Genomic DNA, 23,287 nt, shown 5'->3' with positions numbered 1-23,287 from the left:
AACTCTGTAAAAAAAAATTTAAAAATAAAAGGCTCACATCCAGGAAAATGTCCAGATGTGGCATGGGGTGGCATGGCAATCTGATTTACCTTGCCAGAGAATCGAGTTAAAAACAACTTCTAGGCTGTGTTGCAAAAAGCTGCTGGTAGCTTTCTCAGCATTTTAAAATATCACACTCTCTTGAGTGAGGAACCCAAAGTTTTGACTTTGAGCTTCTTTTTACTCCTTAAAGAAAAAAAAGTTTGGAAGATAAAAATGTTGTCACTCTGTTGGGTTATTTTTAAGTATAAAATACAGAGGACACAACATGTTTTTATTATACCATTTTAAAAATGATCCTTTAAGGACAGTTGAAGAGAGAGTGGGTGATGACATGAACCAGAGTGTTGAGGATTCAGAGTTGAACTGGTGAGCAGTGTGAAGAGGACAGTAGCCTCTGCTCACGAGGAGCCCGCTCTATGGACTGAGCTAAACATGCATCCTATTATAAGATCTTTTCATTTGGGTAGTTGTAGTAGATTTGATTAGCTGCTCTTCCTTCATGTATGCACATATGCTTCATGCCACCTCTTCCTCAGTCAGCGCCCTGGTCGGGCCACCCTAGCTTGTTTTGGGATCATCCCCTCTGAAACCTGTTCATTCTTTATTTAAGAGGGCCCCCGCTTTGAGAACCAGCGATTAATGCATGCCGACAGACCCCGGCCCCTCCCACACCAAACCCCCCCTTTTCTGTCACGTCATCCCACAATCTGACAGGGTAGAAAAAAAGGGAGGGGTGGAGTCATTGTCCACATGAGGACATATGGCGCTGTCTGAGACTTAAGCATATCTTTTTTTTTTGTTGTCGGTGGTTTAGGAGGGAAGTCTGCATCTCCTGCTCTTCCACAGGACTGTCCATCTGTCTGAGGGCAGGGGGGGGGGGGGGGGGGGGGGGGGGGGGGGGGGTTCATCATCACGGGGGCTTAACCTACAGTCTGTACATTAGAAGGCATGTACTCCTGACAGCTGCAGAGCAAGACTCATCTCAACAGCAGGTGGATGGATTCACATCAGAGCTATTGTTTAATTAGAGGCTCCTTGTTAAAGCCTTTGAGTTCATAACAACGCTTGTTAATGCAGAGTGGCGTCGTATGAAAGGTGCTCGTGCAGAAGGCTAATTATGGGGCAATTAAGTGTGTAGATGACAGCTGAACCTTCTAAACCAACAGAAAAAACCTTTCCCTTTTTACCTCTGCTCCATGATATCCACACATTATTCAATCCATCCTGATTTAATCTGTTTGCTTCCTTGTTGTGTCACCTTCAAAAGCTTAATCGATATAAACACCCACAGATGAGTGAGCTGTTAAGCGGTTCCCGTCATTTACTAAGAGCTTCCGGCCTCTGTGCCAGCTGTGGCTGCTCTCACCTGGCTTCGATGTGATGAAAGAGGTGGTGCCAGCGCTGGTTGACCTCCTGCAGAGAACTGTGGACCTGCGACTGCTTGGCCTCGTCGCTGGCCAACAGCAGCTGCTCACCGAGCTGCTTCAGGTGGCTTTTGTTCTCACTGAACAGGTTGATTTCTTCCATGCAGTCCTGTGGAGACGAGACATTACAACGTTAGATAAGATCTGGTTTAAAATACGACTCTAGGGATTCTATTATACCGCTCTGTATTCAAATACGCAGACGCTTTTAATCAGATGTTCAATAGAGCCCCCTATAATATAGATGCCCAGTTGTCATCATTTCATTCTCACATTGGTAGCTTGCGTGTTTCATGCTCGGGTACAGCCATGTATGTTCCCTTTAGAGCAAAAGGCATCACATGGATGAGTACAAGAGCCTTAGTTCTGATTAATCTTCTACAGCTTTAAATCAGAAACACATTTACAGGTAGGGATTTCAATACAGTTTGAAATGTCAAAGTGCCATGAACAAAACTCCCTCTTTCAATGTCCCTTTCATTCAACTTGACGAACACCTGTTTCCAGAGCACTCGTCATCACCAGGAAAAAAATGACATTTTACGCAATCCAAGTACCGTAATTGAAAACAGACTATCAAGGACTAACAGTCCAAAACTAAGAATCTGCAACTCTCAAATCCAGTATTTTCTCATGCTGACACATGAAGGTACAAAAGGCTTTCATACACTGAAAGGACAACTGTTGTGTAAGAACAAAGGACGTGGAGCCATTTCTTTCCAGGCCACCATCTGTTATAAATGACATAATCCATGTTGCTCATGTATGGAGGAAAACCTACACAAGTGACGTTCAATCCAGGAATCAAGGGGGTTTGATGGTGGGGGTTACAGAAAATAACTTCTGAAGGAAGTGTGTGAATGATATGTCCCGTATTAAAGTGCATAACGTAATTCACATTTGCAATATGTGCTTTAATCCAGCTGTCATATTTGAAGTCATGTTAACCCTCAAACACGTTTCACCTGTGTGTGTGTATCAAGTCAAACATATTCTTTGGATTTTCTAACCTTCTTCAGTTTCTCCACCATCTCCTCGATGCTCAGGTCTCCGCTGTGACACACTTTGTTCTCCATCTGAGTCAGCCAATCGCAGAACTCTTTGTTCTTGTCGTTGAAGATGGTCCAGGCGTTGAGGCGGTCTGCAATTTCCTGCCGGCGCAACGACACCTGGGAAGAATCAGAAAAACAGCACGAGTGTTTATTTTTGTACATTTTACAGCAGTCAGAGAAACGACAAAACATTTCCCCCTTCTTTATTTTAAATGTCTAACATGATATCAAAATGATTCTTTGCTTCGACATGCTGTTTATCACCTCTTCTGACGCCTTCCCTGTGGCAGTGATGACAGGCAAATACAACAACTATACAGACATAATCAATCTGTTCGCTGATGGTCTTGTTGATTTGTGTTTCTTTGCAGGTTCAAAACTCGTCACAGGAGCTTTTGTGCGGCGCTGCAGAACAACTAGACCACTTTGAGATCTTTATCTACATCTCACCATCATTGGACAAAAGCTTAAGTTTTGCATTTTTACAGACAGTTTACAGGTTTAAGATTGATTTAACATTTGCACTAACAACTTTGAACGCCACTTTCATGACAGCGGAAGGAGGAGGGTTCATAGTTTTTCTATTTGTTTATCTTTGCATAAACACACGCACATATGTGGGTATAAGTATGTTTGTTTACATTAAATACATTTTTTAGTTTCTCTTCTCCTTTATTTCTTCTTTCTACCTTCATGTTTTTATTATTTTAGTTTTATATACGTTTCTTTTTTAGAGGGAATCAATTGTATAGTTTTTTTTTCTTAACATTGATTTTTGGGCTTTTTGTGCATTCGAATGAGAGACAGGACAGAGGATAGAGTCGGAAATCTGGGAGAGAGAGAGAGAGAGAGTGGGGAATGACATACAGGAAAGGAGTCACAGGCCGGATTCAAACCCAGGCAGCCCGACTCGAGGACTACAGCCTCGGCTCATGGGCCGCGCAAACAAACCACCAGGCCACCGGCGCCCTGATAAATTGTATTGTTGTCTGTACTGGATTGTTTCTACATAAAATAAAACTACAGTCCAAAGTCCATGAAAGTGACATCACATTGCCAAAGTAAGACAGAAGTATTTAAGTCTTCAATACGACGTTACTTTCTTTACTGAGTCCATGGTACTGTAGACGTAAAGGTCTGTTCAACATGTGCTGCCAAAAAGCCCGTCCACACTGACACAGGGTCCTTTATTATAATACGTCCTGGTATGTATCCAAGCAACTGTGACCTAATTCTACTGCATGAACGTACATTTAGTCGATGTGAGTTAGGAGCAAGCAGCCTGTAACAACACAGTTTTTAAAAGCTTTAAAAATACTGTAATTCAAAGAAGTATCTTTTGATACGACGGATGAGACAGAACAGACGTGGATAAAAGACGTATAGAAACGACCTGAATATGAAGTCTTTATTACATCGATGCAACAGCACCATTAAACCTCCAGCATACTCAGCATTAGACTGAACATGAGATAAATCCCTGAGGGGATACCCAGAGGCAGTTTGATAAAATTAACAAGGTCCATTTTCCTAATGACAGCTTACCGCCATGAAAACACCCCATTACATGGTTGACAAGGGGGTCGAGGGGGAGGGGGGCTGATGATCTTTTTGAGGTTAGAGGGCTTAGCCAGCCCCTGGGGCATGTTCCAACCAGCTATATTTTACTGTTCACTGGCATTTATTTGATTTAAATGAGCCCCGCTTTTGGTTTTAATGTACTCACACTGCAGGAGCTTTGTTAACTCTGGAGAATTTAGGGGTGCATTGTGAGCTGCTGCCACCCTGTGAGGACTTTGTGCTTCTCCTGGAACAATAGAGCCTGTCCCCTGAACCCCCTTTTAGCCCAGCCAGGCCATCTGCTCATCGGACCCATTCCAGCGGCTCCCCCCCCCCCCCCCCCCCCCACCTACAACCTGTTAGCTCCGCGGAGCGAGCTGCCCTCCGGCCATGTCAGGAATTAATAACAGGGATGAAGAGTCTCGTGTGATGCTGCAGCTGATATAAGTCGGTGCTTTCTCATATTACATTAAATACGACTTTTCTCTGAGCAGCTCAGTGTTCAGCTGGAAACTCGATTTTGTGTTGTCTCATGATTTGCTTTACGATAATAAAGTGGAAAACAACACAGATGATTCACGGAGGCTTTTATGGATATTGTTTTCTCTACACTCACACACCTTTCTTTTCTTCACAATATCCAGTAATCCTTAATATTATATGTTGCATGTTTAAGTTTTTCTTTTTCTAAGGAAGCCCTAAGGGGACATGCATCCGTTCTGTTAGTTACATGGTTTTCTGAGAGTTACCAATAAGTCCAGATCTCCAGAAAATAGCTGACATGAACTCATTATGACAGGACAATTGATTAAATGGATGCAGGTCTGCTCAGGGCTTCCATAGTTTTCACATTAACACAGGTCAAATGAAGTAGTCAGGGTGAGAAAAACCTTGATTGCACAATAACAGAGACAACTTCATGCAGAAGCGTGCATTTCACACTTTCTATTGACTCCATGCATCAATAGAAAACCTGATGATGGGACACAGTGGCTGCTGCTGCTGCATCTGTGAAGCCCAGTCTCTCCTGCCAGCACAGGAGCAGGTGGAGGCAGACACCGTTACTTTGGGATTCAATCAGCATTTCTGAAAATGATCCCTCAACCCTGAATAGCTGACGCAAATGTCAGAAGCATGGCATAACTGTTGGTTACTCCAGAACAAAAGTGCATTTGTGTTTAAGCCAAAAAGACTTAACTGTAGGAATTTGAGCCTGTCTATGTTCAGTCGAGCTTTTTTTTCCCCCAGCGATAATTAAGTAACAGAATTAACAGGCTGCTGCAGTTCAACAGGCTGAGTCAGGAGAGTTTCAAAGTGAGAAGCTGTCGAGGGATTTTTAAAAGATTTGAGCCAACTTCAAAAGGCTCATAAGCAGAAAAAAACTCAAATTTAATAAAAGGATTAGGAAGCAAAAACAGCATGCAAACAAAACACTTCTGTTCTGCACCAAACATTAAGAAAACATGTTAAACTGCCCTGATAGGAAGCAATTTGAATTTGAATGTTGTAGTTTTCCCTCCATGAAGCTGCACATGGTGGCTCTTTTCTCAAACAAATGAGTGTGTGTATGTGCCTGAGTGTGTGTGTGTGTGTGTGTGTGTGTGTGTGTGTGTTTAGCCCCAGTGGTGCAGAGGCTTTGTGCTGCTGGTCACCACCAAGACACCGCTGGTAGCAACTTTTCCCTCCTTCTCTCCCCCTCCCTCCCTTCCTCTCCACCTGCAGCCTCTACAACCTCACTTTCTCTGCTTCACACAAAGTTTAACAAACTCTCTCTCTCTCTCTCTCTCTCTCTCTCTCTCTTTCTGTGTGTGTGTGTGTTTCTTGAGTTCTCACCTTGGTACACAGCTCTTCCCATTGACCGTGGAGCTGTTCCAGCTGCTGCTCCAGCAGAGCCGAGTCAGCGGCTGCAACGTACTGCGACAGGTCCGTCTTCATGGTGGTCAAATCCCTCAATCCACTGTTCAAACGCTGCAGAGAGAGCTCTGTCTCCTGCATAACACACACACACACACACACACACACGCACATATACACAGACACTTGAACACTGAGTCAGATAGCCATGAACGAGCTGCATGAACACGCTTCTCTAACTCTTTCTCGCTCTGACCGTCCAGATTAAAGAGCTGTGGACAGGACAGGGGGAGGGGAGAGGGGGTAGAAAGGGGGAGGGGAGTGAAAGCATGGGGTATTATTAAATAAGGGAAAGGGGGGTAAACTCAGAGGGGCTCTGGCGGTAGAGGATGGGGGTCGGACCCTGATGAAGTGGAGGGTTGGGGGGGAACTATGGTCAGTGTAGGGACCAGCTGACATGTTTGGTTTCCATCCAGCAGATTCATGTTGCTGATCTGTCGGAGCTCAAACAGCAACTTAACACCTTAATATCATAAACAGTGTGAAATGAAAACTATTCTTCAGCGTGATTACTTTGACAAAAGTCAGAATTTCTCATTTTGCTTTCTAATTTCCATCCAAAACCAGAACGCTAGGAAGTTTTCCTCTGTGACTATTTTCCATGCAAATAAAAGCACAGAAATGTAGAAGTCATTTGAGTTTCAGTCATTTACAGTATTAAACCATTTTTTGGGGGGCTTTAGTAGAAAATGTATCCTGGTGAGCTGTTAGTACTAAACGTTTTGTCTCTTTGGTTTTCTGACAGAAGACCGGACACTTTTATCTACCGGGACTAGACAAATATTCAACAAATCAATAACAAATAATAAATAATGACGGCTTTGTGAGTCCAGGTGTTCAAAAAGATAGAGTCTTGGAACAGTGGATAGAGTCAGAAATCATGGCGAGAGAGTGAAAGAGAGGGAGAGAGAGAGAGAGAGAGAGGAGAGAGGAATGACATGCGGGAGAGGAGCCACAGGTCAGGTTCAAACCCGGGCCGCCTGCTTGGAGGACTACAGCCTCAGTACGTGGGGCTCGCTCACTAACCACTACGCCCCGTGATGGGCGGTTGGGAAGTTGTATAAAACTTGAATCTTATGAGTTTGTCTTATATGTGTCATGTCCATTTATCTTTTGATTAAGTTGTTTTAGTTTAGTTTGTTCCGTTTGGGATTCCTCTTTAAACATCTCTGAATCAGTGTGTGTGTGTGTGTGTGTGAAATGATCTTTATAAAACAAACTCTCCATGTCGTCCCGTAGGTAGGCACTCATGACTACAACCATCGAGCCTTACAAAAGGAAAAAACAAGTCATTTCTGTTCACTAATTAAGGGTGTTGTTGATAAAGGTCTCTCAGACGTCATCTTTAAGAGCTGCAGTATAAAATCTGTTCCATCAGTCAGTGTTTTTAAGACAAAGTAGAACATTCAAGTGTTGTTTTCTTTCTTTTCCAGTGTTTGGGAACAGGAAGAGTGTAGAGTCATGGTAGAGTAATTACCTGAATGTGTTTCTCCTCCTCTGAGTCCTGTGGTCTCTCTGGTCGTGTTAGCCTGTTTTTCATCTCATCCAGGTCAGACATGACGCCGCTTATCCCCTCCTGACACTGAGACCACTTCTAAATGAAAGGCAGAAGACAGAGGGAAGAGTTTTTTTTACAGGAGTCAGTTTTAAACATCTAAAATGATCTACAATCAGTAACCACAGAGATCCGGGTTGCTTTATATTGCTATTTGTATAAAGTAAATCCAGGGGCGTGTCCAGACTTTTTTTGACTGGGGTGGCCCAACCCGGGCAATGACCTATGCAGGGGTGGCCTGAAGTGTGACGTGCGCACGAACACACACAAATAAATCAAAATGATTTACAAATAATTTCTACTTTATAACACAAGCTAATGGATACATTAGCTTAATCTTCTAATGACACAAAGATAAATGTATGTTAAAGTCAGAACTTAAAGAGTTAAGCCAATCACAGTTTAGGATTTTTGGGGTGGTCTGGGGTGGCCAATCACATTTCTAAGGGTGGGGGGCATTGCCACCCCTGGCCTCCCATCTGGATACGCCCACGTAAATCACAAATTGTCTGGGGTGAGATATGACAATATGAATATGTTGACTGTGGTATTTTGCATTACAAGAAAAGAAAGAAGTGGTTTTGGTTTTGTTACCTTTGCAGTGAAAGGATAAAAAACAATGCAGTGTGTTTCCTAATAGAGTTTGTAAAACCATGTGAAAGGCAGGATTGTGCAATACAATCTCTGGTCGTCTGTATTAAATAGTCCCAGAAACGTCAGTCTTTGTTAAGCTGAAAGGAATGTTTCGTGAACAACTAAATCATTCTTGGAAAAAGGACACAGGATATCTGCTTTAATGATTTAGTAACTGGAGTCTGGCATCAAGCTAAAAAAGCAAACTTCAAGTGGAAATATAACCACGGCCAGATCACATTTGTGTTCACATAATCCTTTATTTTGTTAACTGTAATCTGATGACCAGGTTGGTCTCATGCTGCCAGTTCCACTTTGCGCAGTGATGCTTCTCTCTGTGTGATCTTCTCTCTGTTGCTCAGAGGGATTTCCCTTCTCTGGGGTGGATCCTGTTCAGCTTACAGGGGTCAACACAACTTTCCCTGACCTCTCTGCGCCTGGGCACCAACACACAGCTACCCTAGCCAAAGTAAAGTCATTTAAAGTATTAAAAGGTCACATATTATAATCATTTTTCAACAAGTTTAAATAACTCGCAGAGCTCCCAGAAACATGTCTGTGAAGTTGCCTGTTCTAAATCCACTCTGATCCTGTATTTGATCATGCCTACAAACCCCTCTATTTCAGCCTTGCTCAGAACAGGCTGTTTCTGTGTCTGTACCTTTAAATGCAAATGAGCTGTGTCTGACCACGGCCCCTCTCTGGAAGGACTTTTGCTTTCCTGCACCATGCCCTATTGGTTACAGTGAGGAGGCGGACTCAAGAGGGCAGAACAAACACCTAGCTGTGGGAGTGTCACCCACCTGGGGGAGGGGCTACTGCCCTTTGTGATGTCATGAAGGGAAAATCTTCAAACGGCCTGTTTGAGCACACATTTTCTAAAAAGTGGAGCAGGCAAAAGACAAAGAGGATGGACTTTTCTCATAATTGGGGGTTTGTAGACAGACTATAGGGCCATATATTATTGTAAGAAAACATGGTAAAATGTATTTTGCATAACTATGTGACCTTTAACCATTCAGTATTTACAACATAATTTATGTCCTACAACAGCCAAGAAACACTCGGGACAACAGTGGTATCTTTTACCCCTTCAACACGATAACATGTTTTTAAAGGCTTTATTGTACGATACATAAACGATATAGTGAAAGAATGAAAAGAACAGACGCTGGTAAACAGCCCTCTCTACATGTGGATCATGGTTAGATTTAAGCTTCTCTTTGATCCCTCTTGGCTGGAGGCCTTTGCCACGGCAACACACCAGATCCTGTGTGTGTGTGTGTGTGTGTGTGTGTCCTGGATATGGGTCATGCAAAGCTGACACCTCCTGCTCTTTTTGTTAATACTGTTAAACATGCCGTCATTTCGGTCAGTCCAAAGCTTTTCAAACACTAAACTTGTCAGAAAAAATCTGCAATTTCCACAAGATTCTACAACCTGCCATATCTGCAGAGGAAGTGTGTTGATATTTCTAGACAGTATCAAACAGACGTTGACTCGAGAATGATTTACGATATTTTGTAATAAGATATGTAAGACGTCTTTGCTACAGTTTAAAGTTCAGTCTGAACAGCTGGCTGAAAACGGTTGAACTCAGAAAGGTATATCTCTGGGACTACAATCATTTTTTTTTATCATTTCATTCCATTTGAAAAATACTCCAACACTCTTATGTAATTAGGGTTCCTTTAACTCTCTTATTACATGGTACAACATGTGATATCAGAATCAGGTAGGTTTAAACATACAAGGAATCTGTCTTGGTGTTTTTTTTTGCAGGAAAATCATTGACCACAGAAGAAGATTAAAAAATTTAAAAAGCTATAAAAAAAGTAAAACTCTTACTGTGCAGGAACTAAAACAGAGTAAGATCCAAAATATATAAAAACTAAATATGTAAAAATAGTGCAATGGATGAGCTGCAGAGTTTTGCAGGAATGTGACAGATGATGGTGAGTGTAAATATCTTACAGTTTAAAACATGTGCCATGTAAACAGATAATACTCGACTTCAGTGTGCGTTGATGTAACGTATAAAGTCTGATTAAGATCTTAACATCAGTGTACTGTTAAGTGACTATGGAGCTGGATGGAAGTGAGTGTCATGTTAGATTTAACTAGTTGTAAATAAAATGTGGTAAGATTTAATATGACAAAATGAAAATGTGCTCGTCTTGGACCTAACCTGATGATTTGTGTTGACCAGGTCTCTTCTCCTCTCCAGCAGTGAACTGGTTCTTTCCCAGGCCTCCTGTGTGGCCTGCAGCTCTGACAGCAGTCTGCTCTGACACTCTGAGTCTGCCATGGCGTCACATAGCTGTCTGCCAGCCTCCATCGTCTGGGTGTACACGGAGGAGTGCAGACGCAGAGCCTCCTCGACACACTTTAAAGGACGAAGGATGACACAGGGCTTGTTGGTTAACTTTTCTTGAATTTCATTTGACCACTCCTCCCCGACAGAACACAACCCTGAACCTATACACTGACCTGGTAATCTTCTGTACAGCTCTGTAGCTGATGCAGAGTAGACAGAGTTGGTCCAGCAGGGGGCAGCAAGGGGTCAACGTCCCTCAACAGTTTCCAGACAATTTTCGAGCCACGATTGAAGAGTCTCCATCTGCCCACTTGTTCTTTTATGGATGACTTGCGCTCGCCTGCCAGGGCCACAGTGTTGAACCAGCTCTTCCTAGTACGAGTCACTCGTGCGATGAGTTCAGATCTGATCAGAAGAGAAAAACGGAAGACAAATGACAACTCTTGGAAAGTGTGTTGGCTATAAACCACAGACTGTATAAAACATGGACGTAGTCTCAGTGACATCCCCCAGTGGATTCTGACGAGGTGTTTTGAGGCCCAACAATGGTGGTGGCCATATTGGAAATGCTGACTCTTCCTAACTTTTGGTAGTACAGCTTTTACAGTACAGTTTTTAACCAATGTAAAATTGAGCTTAAGAGACAAACACTGTTTATGTACCAGGCTGTAAACATGTTTAATTCTGCTGTCAAGATGGGCTCTTTAACATGGGAGTTAATGGGGATTCCTTTTATTTTGGAGCCAGCCTCAAGAGGACACTTGAGGAACTGCAGTTTTTTGTGCCGCCTTATTCATTTCTATTAACTTTTAGTTTATTATTTAGCTGGAGAGGATACTTTTTACAATTCTGTTTCTTATTCATTTCCCCCCCCCAAGTCATAACAAATAAGTCAAAAACGCCTTCATAAGAGACTTTAGATCAGTGGTACTCAGCCTTGTTACACTTAAGAGCCACATTGACCCAAAAGAAAAATTCTGCAAGAGCCACAATCAAAAAATCTCTTACTTTCCTAAAATATGTGTGGGAAACACAGTGACATGACTTGCAAAGAATGATTTCTGCTCACAATGTTTCCCTTTTTTTAATGAATTACTTTTTCTCCAAGTAAACTACTTCGCCAACTAAAAGAGCCACAACTAGTCCCAAATGAGCCACATGTGGCTCGAGAGTCTCGGGTTGAGTATCACTGCTTTAGATTCTTAAGATATGGGATTTTTATGTACATGCATATGTGTTAATTTTTAGAAAGTTCTAATAAAAAGTACACCCTGCTCCTAGTGTTGTAGTCAAGACCACACTAACCGAGACCAAGAAATACCCGAGACCAGAGCCAAGACTGACTGATTTATTAAGTAATTTATTAGAGGCAGCAAATCCACATTATTGAGTCACTTACTAAGGGTAAATATTGTAATCGATGCCTGGGAACACGAACTGTGGTACGAGTGGAAAGATTGAAAGCTCTCCAGTTAATAAAAGACTCCATGGGTATAAACACTTAAACAGTAAAAAAAAATGTGTCATAGTTTGTTCAGAGTCTATCTATCTTTCTAATTGCTACGTGGACACAGCAAGATTTTAAGACTCTCGTAAAGCCTGGAGCACCGGTTCCAGCAGGGGTTAGAAAATAATATTTCCTTCAGATTCTTCAAGAGCTTTTCAAGCTTTCCAAAGAATGCAAAAAAAAAAAAGAAGAAGAAGAGATTTAAAGAACTATTAGGGATAGAGACATCCAACTGTTCCAGGGCAGGAAACACCTGCACACAATGCCTTCTATTGTGCGTCAGTGTTTAACCGTCAGTAAGTGTGTGGTTCTCACAGGAGAAGAAAGGAGAGTGATGATGGGCAAACCTCGAATCTAATGCAAGATTAACAATCAACAAGATCAGATAACTGTGGGCTGTGAGTGTTTAAACAGATTCTCCGCAGCATGACAACCAGACAGAGCTGATATGATTCCCGGGGATAAAAATAATTACTTAATGGTAAATGGACTTGAGCTTGTATAGCGCTTTTTCTAATCTTCTGACTACTGAAAGTGCTTTTACAACACATGTCACACCTACACATTCACACACTGATGGTGGAGGTTGCTATGTAAAGTGACCATCAGTATGAATTAATCCCATTCATACATACACATTATTACGGCGCTGACGAAGCAGCTGGAGCAATTCGGGGTGTCTTGCCCAAGGACACATCGGACACGTGGCTGCAGGATCTGGGGATTGAACCCCTGACCTTCCAGTTGAGAGATGACTGACTCTACCACTGATCCACATCCACCAGAAGATTTGATCACTTCTCGAATGATTAAACACACAGATTTAAGTTTAAACTCCCCGTCTTCTTCTTCTGATTGTGTCCTCTCAGTCAGCTTTCATTGCCACATTTTTTTTAAATCTTTGTTTCATCTATTCTTTTGTTTTTTGAACATCTAAAGTTTTGTTTTTCTCTAATGACGCACCTTTGAGAAGCAGACAGAACTTGAACCTTGATAAAAAAAAGAAGAAGAAAAGAGGAGGAGGAAAAACTGCTTTTAAAATGTGATGAAAATAAATACAGAAAATGAAGGAGACCTAGACTCACTGTAGATTTATGTTTGACGTTTTAGTGCCTATTTGGAAAGAATCACTACTGTGGACTAAGCTAACCCCTGAAACTGAAGAAAGCTCCGATCATCTCTGAATTCTCGTCTTGAAAAGAAACAAAGATGGATGACAGAACCGGAGAAACGAGGGCTTGAAGCAGGAAGCGGCCCCCAAAAGCTGGATGGAGTGTTTTAGACTCTCAAAGTGAAAGCTCATTCATACGAGTGTTGGATTTGAAGTATTTAACGTCATCCTCGTAGATGTTTCCATTACTCACCTTTTCTCTTCCGCTTCTGTTTCCATGGACTCGAGTGCCTGACAGAGAAGACTGTGCAGGAGCTGGTGTCCATTAATCATCTCAAGCTCAAGCTTCTGCAGGAGAGACAAAAACAACAGGAGGAGAGAGAACAAGACGAGATTTAAAAACCATATCTAAACTTACATCACTGCCGCACATGAGACAAAATAGTCATATATTCTATATCACACTAATTGTAGAGTGATACTGATTTTCACGACAAACTTTTGTAAACTAAGTAGCATGCACTATTTAGAACAGATGGCACTCGTACTTCCTAATTCTGCTGCCATGATCATGATGATATTTTGTAGGAGCTATTTTGTTAATTGTTTTTTTTTGCTTTTGTTTTTGGCTGTCCTTGATGTGAACACCAGGGGGCAGTGGTCACCGTGTCAGGTGCGTCACTGTGAGGTCACGCATCAGGAAGGGACGCAGGTTTTCTAACAGGAGAATGAAATGCGGCACAAAAATGTTTGTTCGTTTAGCGCGATCTTCAATTAAAATGAAGAAACGTGATTAGTGACCAGACATTAAACGTCCTTATTCCCCTGCGTACGGACCAAATGGAGCGGGTCATCAGTGGCATTTGTTTTTTGACAAAAAGCCACGAGTCATGTGCTTGTGCTGATGAGGTCATTCATTCAGCCTCCTGATGCCCTGATTACAAAATATTTTGTATATAATATTATCAAATATAATGTTTATTATGTACAGTATGTAGTAACCTATTGGAGGGAAAGCCTTTAGCAGAAGAATGAACTCTGGGTTTCCTCAAAACAAGTGAGAATAGCTGCTAAGTTTACTCTGCTTCAACCCAACAGAGCAATGAGATAAAGTGTAATTTAGGTTTAAGTCATTTGAGTTTTATGCTTTTTTCTGTTTGCTCTGAAGCAACAAACAAAAAGCCCCTTGAATCCCCAGAGTATTGCAGCAATGCAAACCAAAAAGCCATAAAGAAATGTGGCACCTGTGAGCTGATTAAATCTAAACGATGTGTTAAAATGAAAGAAATGAAGAGAATCTTAAATGGTGATTTTGTACCTGATGATCAGAGAGCATCTCCTGGAGACTGGAGTAACTCTGAGGTGTTTTAGACATCAATTCGTCTTCAAGCTTCTTTTGGACGGACGTCAGGTTCTCACACTTCTCCTGAAAACTCAAAGAGCGCTGATGCTCAGCCTGCAGCTCTCTGGGAAAGAAAATATACAATCTCTCATTATTACTGTATAAACTGGAAAAAACACAACATTCATGCTTTAAAAAGCCGCAGCTTGTACCTTTAACAAGTTAGCATTAAGGGGTAGTTAATGCAATAAGTTATTACATCATTACACAAGAACACTAGATGATTTTGAACACACCAAAATAAAAAAAGATTGATCATATTGAGCATATTAAAACAACGTAAAACACCATGATGACACCCTTTCTCTGTGTGTCTGAACTTTCTCACCTGTTCATGTCAGACATGTGAGTCAGGCTTTCAACCCATTGCCTGCTGAGTGTGTGCAGTCTGTCCGTCTCCTTGTTGTTAAGGCTCCCGTAGACACTCATCTCTTTGACGTCAATCAGCGGTGCAAACAGGTCACTGAGCTCAAAGAGAACCTGCTACACATTGAGAAAGAAAAAAAAAAAATTCAATTTGGGACCAATTTGGCTTTTTTTTGGCTTTAACACTTCAGCTTCAGGGACATAGTCGGGCTCTACATTTGTGACCTACTGCTCCCTCTATGTTTGGGTTCAGTGGATATGAATATAGTATATAACATTACCTTGGACTTAGATACCTAACCCCCAAATATTTGCATATTTCTCTTCATTTTGGAAAATTGATGCCATCTATACTACCAACTATACTACCAGTAATCAAATTCTAAGGAAAGCATAGAAATGTGACGATATTAAGGAAAGTTCTGGAGTTTAAAGAAGGGTTTCTTCTGATATCTAGCTGTGAATGGACTTATTGACAAGGGCAGATAAAGTGTAACTCATGCTTAACCTAAAAAGAAAAAAATGTATCAGATCTATGTGTTAAAGTTTTGTTGAGTTATGACACATAGAACAGCTCATGCCTCACTTTTATACAACAGTTAGTGTCATGAATTAAAGGTAAATTAAGTGGAATTCAGAAGGATTCTGCACCAACCTTCACTGAATCTGTGCTATTGGGGCTTTTGTTAATTTTATCTTGAATTTCCTGCGTCTGCTTTTCGAAGGCCTCCAGACGAGCATGAAGTAGTTCCTGCTGCTCCAAATCCTCCTGCACAGACACAGAGAGATGTCATGATTATTTTAACCTTGATTTGTTTGGTTTGAACGCGAAGAAACAGTTTCACATTTAACTTCAATGGAATTTGCATCATCAAAAATGTCACTAATTGAATATGAAGATGACTGATAGTCACCTTAGCGATGAGTTCAAGTGAAGCAACGTTCCTGCTTTCAACATTTGTTCTCACCTGAAGATGTTTCTTTCTTCCTGAAATTGCCTGGCTCAGCAGCAGGATGTCACGCGACAGCAGTCTGGTCTCCGATTGGATAAAATTCCCAGCCAGGGGTTGTAGCCGTCCAATTACAGGCTTGGAAGCCGAAAGAACATCTCCCATGCCTCTTTGCAAATCTTCTGCAGCCTCCTGCAACTTCTGGTGTCAATGAACAGACAATAAACAGCCAGTTGGACGAAGTGATGAAAGATTGCAATCAATACATTTTTTTAAATAGATTCATTGGGGTGGCTGTGGATCAGCGTCATGAAGATGTATCCTTGGGCAAGACACTTAACCCCAAGTTGCTATTAAGAATGCATATGATGTGGTGTGAAGCACTTTGAGTAGTTCAAAGACAAGAAGAGTGCTTCACAAGATCAAGTCCATTTACAGTTCTTACCATTTTCAATAAGTCCATTTCCTGTTTAACCATGAAATAAAGTTTTTCCAAACTGTTTTTATCTTTGCACTAAGTAATTATCATGATACGACGAGCTAGATTTTCATGCGGTTCCTGGTTTGTTTGGACTCAGATGTTCCAAAAATGCACTTTGGAATGGAAATGGAAAATAAAATGACGTGAATGGAGTCCCAAAAAAATGTGTTTTTCCGGAACAAATGTGCAAAACAACACGTGATGTCGCATGTAGTCACTCCAGGTACAAGTAGTACACAAGAAATGAGATTCCATCCACTAAGAAGAGCATATCTGATATTTCTGCTCATGAGAGCATGCAGTCTGTTCTTTTCCAAGAATAAGAGACGAGGCTCTTTGAAAATTAAATAGTAAGGCAAAGAGTCTCTGAATGAGCTGAGCTGAGTCTCTGAATGAGCTGAGATGAGTCTCTGAATGAGCTGAGATGAGACAAGCTGGGAACGATGGAAGCTGCATTAAAAAGTAATCATGTTTTCAAACTGGTTCTGTTTGTATGTACTCAGCTGGGAGTTCATTAAAATCAGATATTGTCGAGCCTGTTCAAATCACCAGTGGATCAAATTCTTACAATCTCAACACATTGTGCCAGATTCACCACATAGTTTATCCACTGAGCTGATAGAGTGAGCTGTGACTACACGAGCAACGACTTTCTTCAACTTAAGCCGTACGAGTCTCACTGAATCCTTTCTTGTGTGAAGTCAAGTTCTTACAAACGTCCTCAACAGTAATGACACTTTTTAACCACATAGAAACAAACCACCAACTTAAAAAATCCTTCTGCGTTCTAAAAGCTCCTGTGAGGAACTTTTGGTATTTGTGGATTCTGGCGCCCCCTGTGGAAAAATCTGCACGTCTTTTTTTCTTCGCTAATCTAGTCCTGCACATGTTAAAGTAGCGTTTCTTTAAAATCAAAAAGCCTGATGTCGCTTTCTTTTAACAGTCAATCAAATCACATGGTTGAGATTTCCATAACCATCAGTTTCTGCTTCACACCAACACAAGAATCTGATCTGTAGACTGTACTGACCTGGACGATCATTGGCTGTCACGAGGGTGTTTTGGCTTCACTTGTATAATGACAGGAGATGGAGATGCTGTCCATATGTATACACTGTTTATGGTCTGAATTTGTTTATGTAAAATTGTATACATGCAGTCTAATCTAAACACTTAATTATTTAAATTGTTAATTGTTAGTGTTTGATTTTTTTTCCATCGTAAGGATGTAAGGATGGACCATAGCTTGACATTCCAGCTAGAAAACAGCTGATAGAAAATTCAAGTCATAACCCTCATGATTTTGGTTTACACACTCCTGACTGCTGAACCAATCCTCCTTTAACACCCTGAACTCACCTCCACTGACTGAACCACATCCTGAGTGTCCTGTTGAGGGGACGACGACAGAAGCTCCTCACACTGAGTCTTCACTCTCTGCAGGCTCAGGACGCTCTGGTCAGAGAGCTGAGTGTACTCCTGCCAGAGGGAGAGTGTCTCTGCAGCCTTCACGTGCTCGTCCTTTAGATCCTGCAACACGTCCTTCCACCTGATGCAAACAGAACACAGCAGTACTGGAAAACTCTTGTCATGTGTGTATTCAGACAGTTAGGCTAAAACTGTGTGGTAAACTGGAGTACATTAGAAGAATAAGAAGATGTAATTTTTTAATCCAGCAAAGGGAAATTCAATTGTACACTGTTATTAAGACATGCTACAGACACACACACACACACACACACACATGCACAAACAGGATCCTTTGGACATGCACTAATGGAGGGATATCACAGGATGGAGGTTATTTCTGTCTTTTTTAAACCTTTTTATCACAATATTTTTTGTATTTTAAGGCCTTTCTTTGCTCAATGACTTATTTCTTTGAATGCTCTGAGTGTTCCAGTTGTTCTGTTTTTATTTCTGCAGAGCACTTTCAAAGAGTTTCCACTGTGCAGAATACTTTATCTTCGTGCCACTGACCTTTTTCTCTCTCTTTCCATCTGATCACTCAGACCCTGAGCTGCTACATGATGTAGATTCTTCACCAGGCCCCGGCAGGATTTGTCCAGGGACGCCCAAATCTCTCCCTCTCTTTCGGCCTTTTCTTGAAGTTGCTGTGGGGGAAAAAAAAAGAAACCAACAACCTTTTCTTGGTTTTCTTCAGAGAGGTGCACATACTTTCCTTCACTGTAAGTACAGTGACTGTCAAATACTTAAAGTCCATGAAGGCTGGTACCTCAATGAATCTGTCAAAACTAGATGGACAGGCTTTCAACTTCATACAATTACAACTGGCTATTTCAGAGGGAAAAAAAAACAAAAAACATTTTGGCGTTTCTAAACTGCAGCTTAAATCTGTCAAGCCTTTTCTTAACATGCCGGAGGCTTGAAGTGGTGAAAAAGCACCCGAGTGATTGTGCAGATTATTATGATAGAATGTGGCCTTTATGTGACATGACAAGTCAGAGCTTTTTTTTTTTTTTTTTTTATCTCTCACCTGGAGGACGTCCCTGTCTCCTTCTGCCTGCTTGAGTGAGAACAGAGGAGCTCGCTGATGCTGCAGAAAACAGCGCGCCCTAGTGGTGTGCAGAGACGCCTCCCTCAGATCGCTCTCGAAGCGTCCCCACTCCTCCGCAGTCTGTCGCAGAGCTGGTGTCAGAGCTTCAATCTGCAAAATGAGCACAAAGACAGACGGGACGTTATTCGGTAAAAGGGATGTCAGGACACCAGAATTTTAAACTTTGATGCAGCACTTCCTAAATCAAACGATAATGATAACTCATTTTAAACCATGGCAACAAAAATGTAAGTCCTGGGCATTCACCTTGTGTTTTTAATGACCCAAAATTGTAAGAATACTTCAACACACTGTCTAAATAGCACAAATGAATCAGCATATTTATGGAATGTATTTGTGCAATGTAGACAGTGACCTCAGTTGTCCACATAATAGGGGAATGACCCACTTCAAACATGCCATCTCAATTATCACTTACAGTATAATGTCGTCTAAATTGACCTGTGAATTTTAATGAACCACTAGCTGCTCTCTCTCTCTTTCACTCATGGCAGTTTTGGGGGAAAAATATGACTGAAGAGCTGTAATGTTTTGGTACCTTTTGATACCATTGATCTTAATAATTATAGAGATTTTATGGCGGTATTGAAGAGTATCACAGTATTGAACTTTTTGACAACCTTGTTAAGTAATAGTGTTTCCTCCAGTATAGTTTGGAGGACTCACTCATTCGTTTGAGAGTATCAGGTTGCCTTTTTTGAAAATATATAGCAGTGACTTTTACTCAGATATTTTACAAAATACTACTGCTTTTTTGTTGTACCTGTTTACCCAGATCACCACAATCCTCGCAAACTCTCTCCGTCTGGCCAGAGAAGATTACATCACAGGTGTGTTCCTCATCCTTTCCATCACACACTCGTGTCAGTTTCAACTTCTGCAGAGCTGCGGTCACTTTCTTCACTCGGCCCTTAACATCCTGGGAGACAAAGTAGTCTCAGATTAGGCAGAATGAGCAAGCGAGATGATTCAGACAAAGACACCAGTCTTTCATCCTGTCACTGTACCTCAGACGCCTGCAGAGCCTTACGCGCCACACTTTGACCACTCGGCTGTTTCCAGTGATCTAGCTGCTTTTTCTGCCGTCTTGTCCAGTTCTTAAGATGCTGTAAACGCCTTTCTCGGTCCGCACACGTGTGGTGTATCTGTTCAGCTTCTCGAATCTGAGGGGGGGGGGGGGGACGGAGACAAACAGTCGTTGAGTCAAAGCAGAAATGCAATCTTCATCTTTTTAGTTATTTTGAAGAGTCCTGCAGCTTTTTCCACTGTTGTTGTCATAAACTGAACTCACAGGCTGGTTCAAATGTTCATAAACTTTTAACCGATATGTCTACTCATTTACATACAAAATTTGATTTCCCTTCAATTCTTTGAGTTGGAATTTGAAAAGTTGTTTGCCTCAAGATCTAAGCCACCCAGGAGAACTTTGTTTTTTGTTACATCAGCTCTCTTTCACAACAAGTCCAACTAACATCATATTTGCTTGTTGCAAACTTTGCTACAACTGTACACAAATGCTCTGGCTACCTTGTTTTGAGACATATTTTAGACCTCAGGAGAAGGATGCATTTGGATCACTTCACTGTTGATTCTGCAGCTCATGAACTCTTAACTACATAGTAAACACACCTGGCTCTGCAGCTCTCTCTGAACGTGAAGCCACTTCAGTCTGAGGGCGCCGAGGTCCTCTGCAAACTTTGTACGCTCAAAGCGGAGAGCATGGACGTCCCGTCCAACCACCCGAGGCCCAGACTGGCACAGGAAATCAAGGAGGAGCTGCCCGTTGACCACGCCTACCTTTAACTCCTGAGAAGGAAACGTTCATATTCAGAGAATACAGAAAGTTATACAGAGAGTTACATATGAAAAACAAGCGCACATCATCCATCTCTGATATTATACAGGTACCTCTGCTGTGCTGCTGAATGTACACAGTGTTGAACACATACTTTATTTATTCCTCACTGTTCTTGAAGTCTGAAAATCATTCATACAGCTATAAGCTTTTACTTTTTATATTACTTTTTCTGCTTACAGCGCGTTTGAGGAGTTTTTAGCTGGAAGTGAAACTGACTTTAATTACCACCGATGCCTTAATAATGTCTTTAACCGCTGCCACAGGGTCACTATCAGACGGGAATATTGACGAAACAGCCTTTATTTAGATTCTCAATGGTAAAGATATATACAATGAGTTATATGTGAGTCTGTAACAAGACAGCAGGATGAGATATTTTGTCAGACAGCTCTACCTACATGTACAGGACAAGATCAGCAAAGAGATAAGAGGTATGGCTTTGTCCACAGGGGGCGCCAAAATCACCACAAACCAAAAAGTTCCTTAAAGGAGCTTTAAGTTGTACCAGTTGAAAGTGAGAATATGGGGAAAAACATACTTTCTAAAGCAGAGTATGGTTGAGTTTTTTTTTCTTTTCTGAGTGAAAAAGGTCAGACACACGAGAGAAACACTAAAGCCAGTAGGATCTCTTAGTGTGAATTGGCGCTATTGTGACGACCCTGCTGGTTGGTGCTGTCTGTGTGTTTCAGATGCTCAGCAGGTGTTGAGAACACCTGGGCCAAGTGTTCCTAATCCATAAGAGCAGGCCCCACTTCCTCATTGTTGGGAAGAAAGACACAGAGACAGAGGCTGCTCCCCATTTAGCCATGCTCCTCTTTCCTTTTGTCTGATTTTCCACACTCATCATACCTTTCGCTCATGCATACGCACTAACACAACTGATTGAATGACTTCCACATCTCATGTTTGTTAAACTCACTAATTAACTTAAATAAATGTAACATATTGGAGTAACTCCTTGTCTCCTTCCGCCATTTGTCACTGGCTTTGAGCCGGCTGTATACAAATAAAGATTGATGTTACAGACTTATGCTAATTCACTAAATGTCTTTAAAGTTAGTACAGTGCGTAAAAAGTTGAATTAAAATCATTACCATTGGAATAAACACTCAAATGAAACAGTTCTGTACAGAAACGTAGAGAAACAGTGCATGTGGGACAGCGGAGGTTTGAGTAACCTGGTAGTGCTGCAGGTGTTCAGTGATGTGAGCAGCGTCTTCGGCCTTGAGGACAGCGTCTGTCTCCCGGTTCAGTCGAGCCTCCTGCTTCCTCAGCCAGTCCTCCAGGTCACACAGCAGCCTCAGAGGCGGCCAAACTGTCAGCAGGCGCTAACGGACGGGAAGGAGGTTTTAAAATTCAAATTCTATCCTTGCTCTTTTTAATAGTTTAACTAATTCTGTGAGTTAGCCATCTGCTAACTCTCAGTTGGATTACAGACATCTGGTCCTGTCTAAATTAATCTTTCTTTGGTTGATAACATCGTGACATCACCTCCTCTGGTGATTGACAAAGTCTTAGATATAGAAATTAACTTTCTGCAAGAGAGACCTGGCAGGAAAGTTTTAATTAAAATAATTTAGGATCTGTGGTTTCATTCACTGGTGATGAAATAAAAAAATGACCTTCAACTCCTGAATTCCTGAAGTCTTTAATCACCCCAAAGCTGATACAGCACAAAGACTCCCCCTTTAGGACGAGTGGGAGGGGATTTCTCCAAGGCTGAGTATTTTTTTTTGAAAATAGAAAAAGGCTTTTCAATGGATTTGGATTGAGTGATATCTTTACTTCAAACATGTCCAGTTGGCATTTCTTCTCTGTTGAAAAGACGTTTAAAAAGATGTCTCGGGCAGCCGTTGAAATTATGTTCAGTTCAGACCAGAATTAACCGGGAAATCTGCTCTTGTGTCAAGATTGGTCACACATTCCTACACATGTGAACTCAAGTCCAATCTCATGAATATTGCTGATAAAATGATTGCATTGACTGTTCAGGGCATCGCCGTCACTGACCAGAAAACGCAACTCAACTAGGTCTGCACCCAGATCTAGAAAGTTTGGATCATCATGACGTGGTATGCATCAGTGCATCTGTAATTATAATACTGATGCCCTGTGAAATCTCTCTGTGAGTACTGTACCTGCTGCAGGCGCTCTTGGATCTTCGACAGGTCAGAGGTCAGCTGGCTCCAGCTTGAATCCAGCTGGCTGAGCTGAGCTCTCAGCCCGGGACAGTCGGCTTCTCTCAGGTGGAGCAGCTGAGAGGCGTCCCGGGATACAGACGCCCTCTGCACTGACTGGGACTCGACCTCCATGGAGAAGTCCTGAGGGGGGTTTGTGAGGAGGAGCAGTGTCAGAAAATGAATCAGTTATGTGTGATTAACACTTTAAAGAGGTGATTGAGATTTATGTCACACGACGACCTGTGTCAATAACAAATTAAACTGAATATCTTCTGTTTAAAAACATTTCGATTTTAATTATGAGCAACAGGAGTGTGTTGTTGTTCCGAAGCAGACAGATCTTATTTACTCGGCTAA

The 23,287-nt window shown here is 41.7% G+C and overlaps 1 protein-coding gene across 4 annotated transcripts in view; it reads right to left on the bottom strand.

Annotated features, from left to right (window-relative positions):
• The window catches only part of LOC132984759 (nesprin-2-like), a 98,443-nt gene that overhangs the window by 15,256 nt on the left and 59,900 nt on the right, over window positions 1–23,287 (bottom strand). For 3 of the 4 annotated variants that reach the window (XM_061051697.1, XM_061051699.1, XM_061051700.1), the window contains 19 exons: window positions 22,889–23,071; window positions 21,929–22,078; window positions 20,522–20,698; window positions 19,900–20,055; window positions 19,656–19,811; window positions 18,812–18,982; window positions 18,295–18,428; window positions 17,674–17,863; window positions 15,852–16,034; window positions 15,539–15,652; window positions 14,846–15,000; window positions 14,434–14,581; window positions 13,369–13,463; window positions 10,671–10,902; window positions 10,369–10,566; window positions 7,470–7,586; window positions 5,912–6,067; window positions 2,477–2,635; window positions 1,409–1,575 (listed from right to left, as the gene is read on the bottom strand). In XM_061051697.1, the coding sequence (XP_060907680.1) occupies window positions 1,409–1,575; window positions 2,477–2,635; window positions 5,912–6,067; window positions 7,470–7,586; window positions 10,369–10,566; window positions 10,671–10,902; window positions 13,369–13,463; window positions 14,434–14,581; window positions 14,846–15,000; window positions 15,539–15,652; window positions 15,852–16,034; window positions 17,674–17,863; window positions 18,295–18,428; window positions 18,812–18,982; window positions 19,656–19,811; window positions 19,900–20,055; window positions 20,522–20,698; window positions 21,929–22,078; window positions 22,889–23,071 (3,041 nt within the window). The remainder of the gene's footprint in view (window positions 1–1,408; window positions 1,576–2,476; window positions 2,636–5,911; window positions 6,068–7,469; window positions 7,587–10,368; window positions 10,567–10,670; window positions 10,903–13,368; window positions 13,464–14,433; window positions 14,582–14,845; window positions 15,001–15,538; window positions 15,653–15,851; window positions 16,035–17,673; window positions 17,864–18,294; window positions 18,429–18,811; window positions 18,983–19,655; window positions 19,812–19,899; window positions 20,056–20,521; window positions 20,699–21,928; window positions 22,079–22,888; window positions 23,072–23,287) is intronic. The other variant, XM_061051698.1, reaches the window with a different exon arrangement.

This window comes from Labrus mixtus, chromosome 12 (genome assembly GCF_963584025.1).
Source record: "Labrus mixtus chromosome 12, fLabMix1.1, whole genome shotgun sequence".
Classification (NCBI taxonomy): Eukaryota; Metazoa; Chordata; class Actinopteri; order Labriformes; family Labridae; genus Labrus; species Labrus mixtus.
This window is presented reverse-complemented; position numbering and strand designations above follow the sequence as displayed.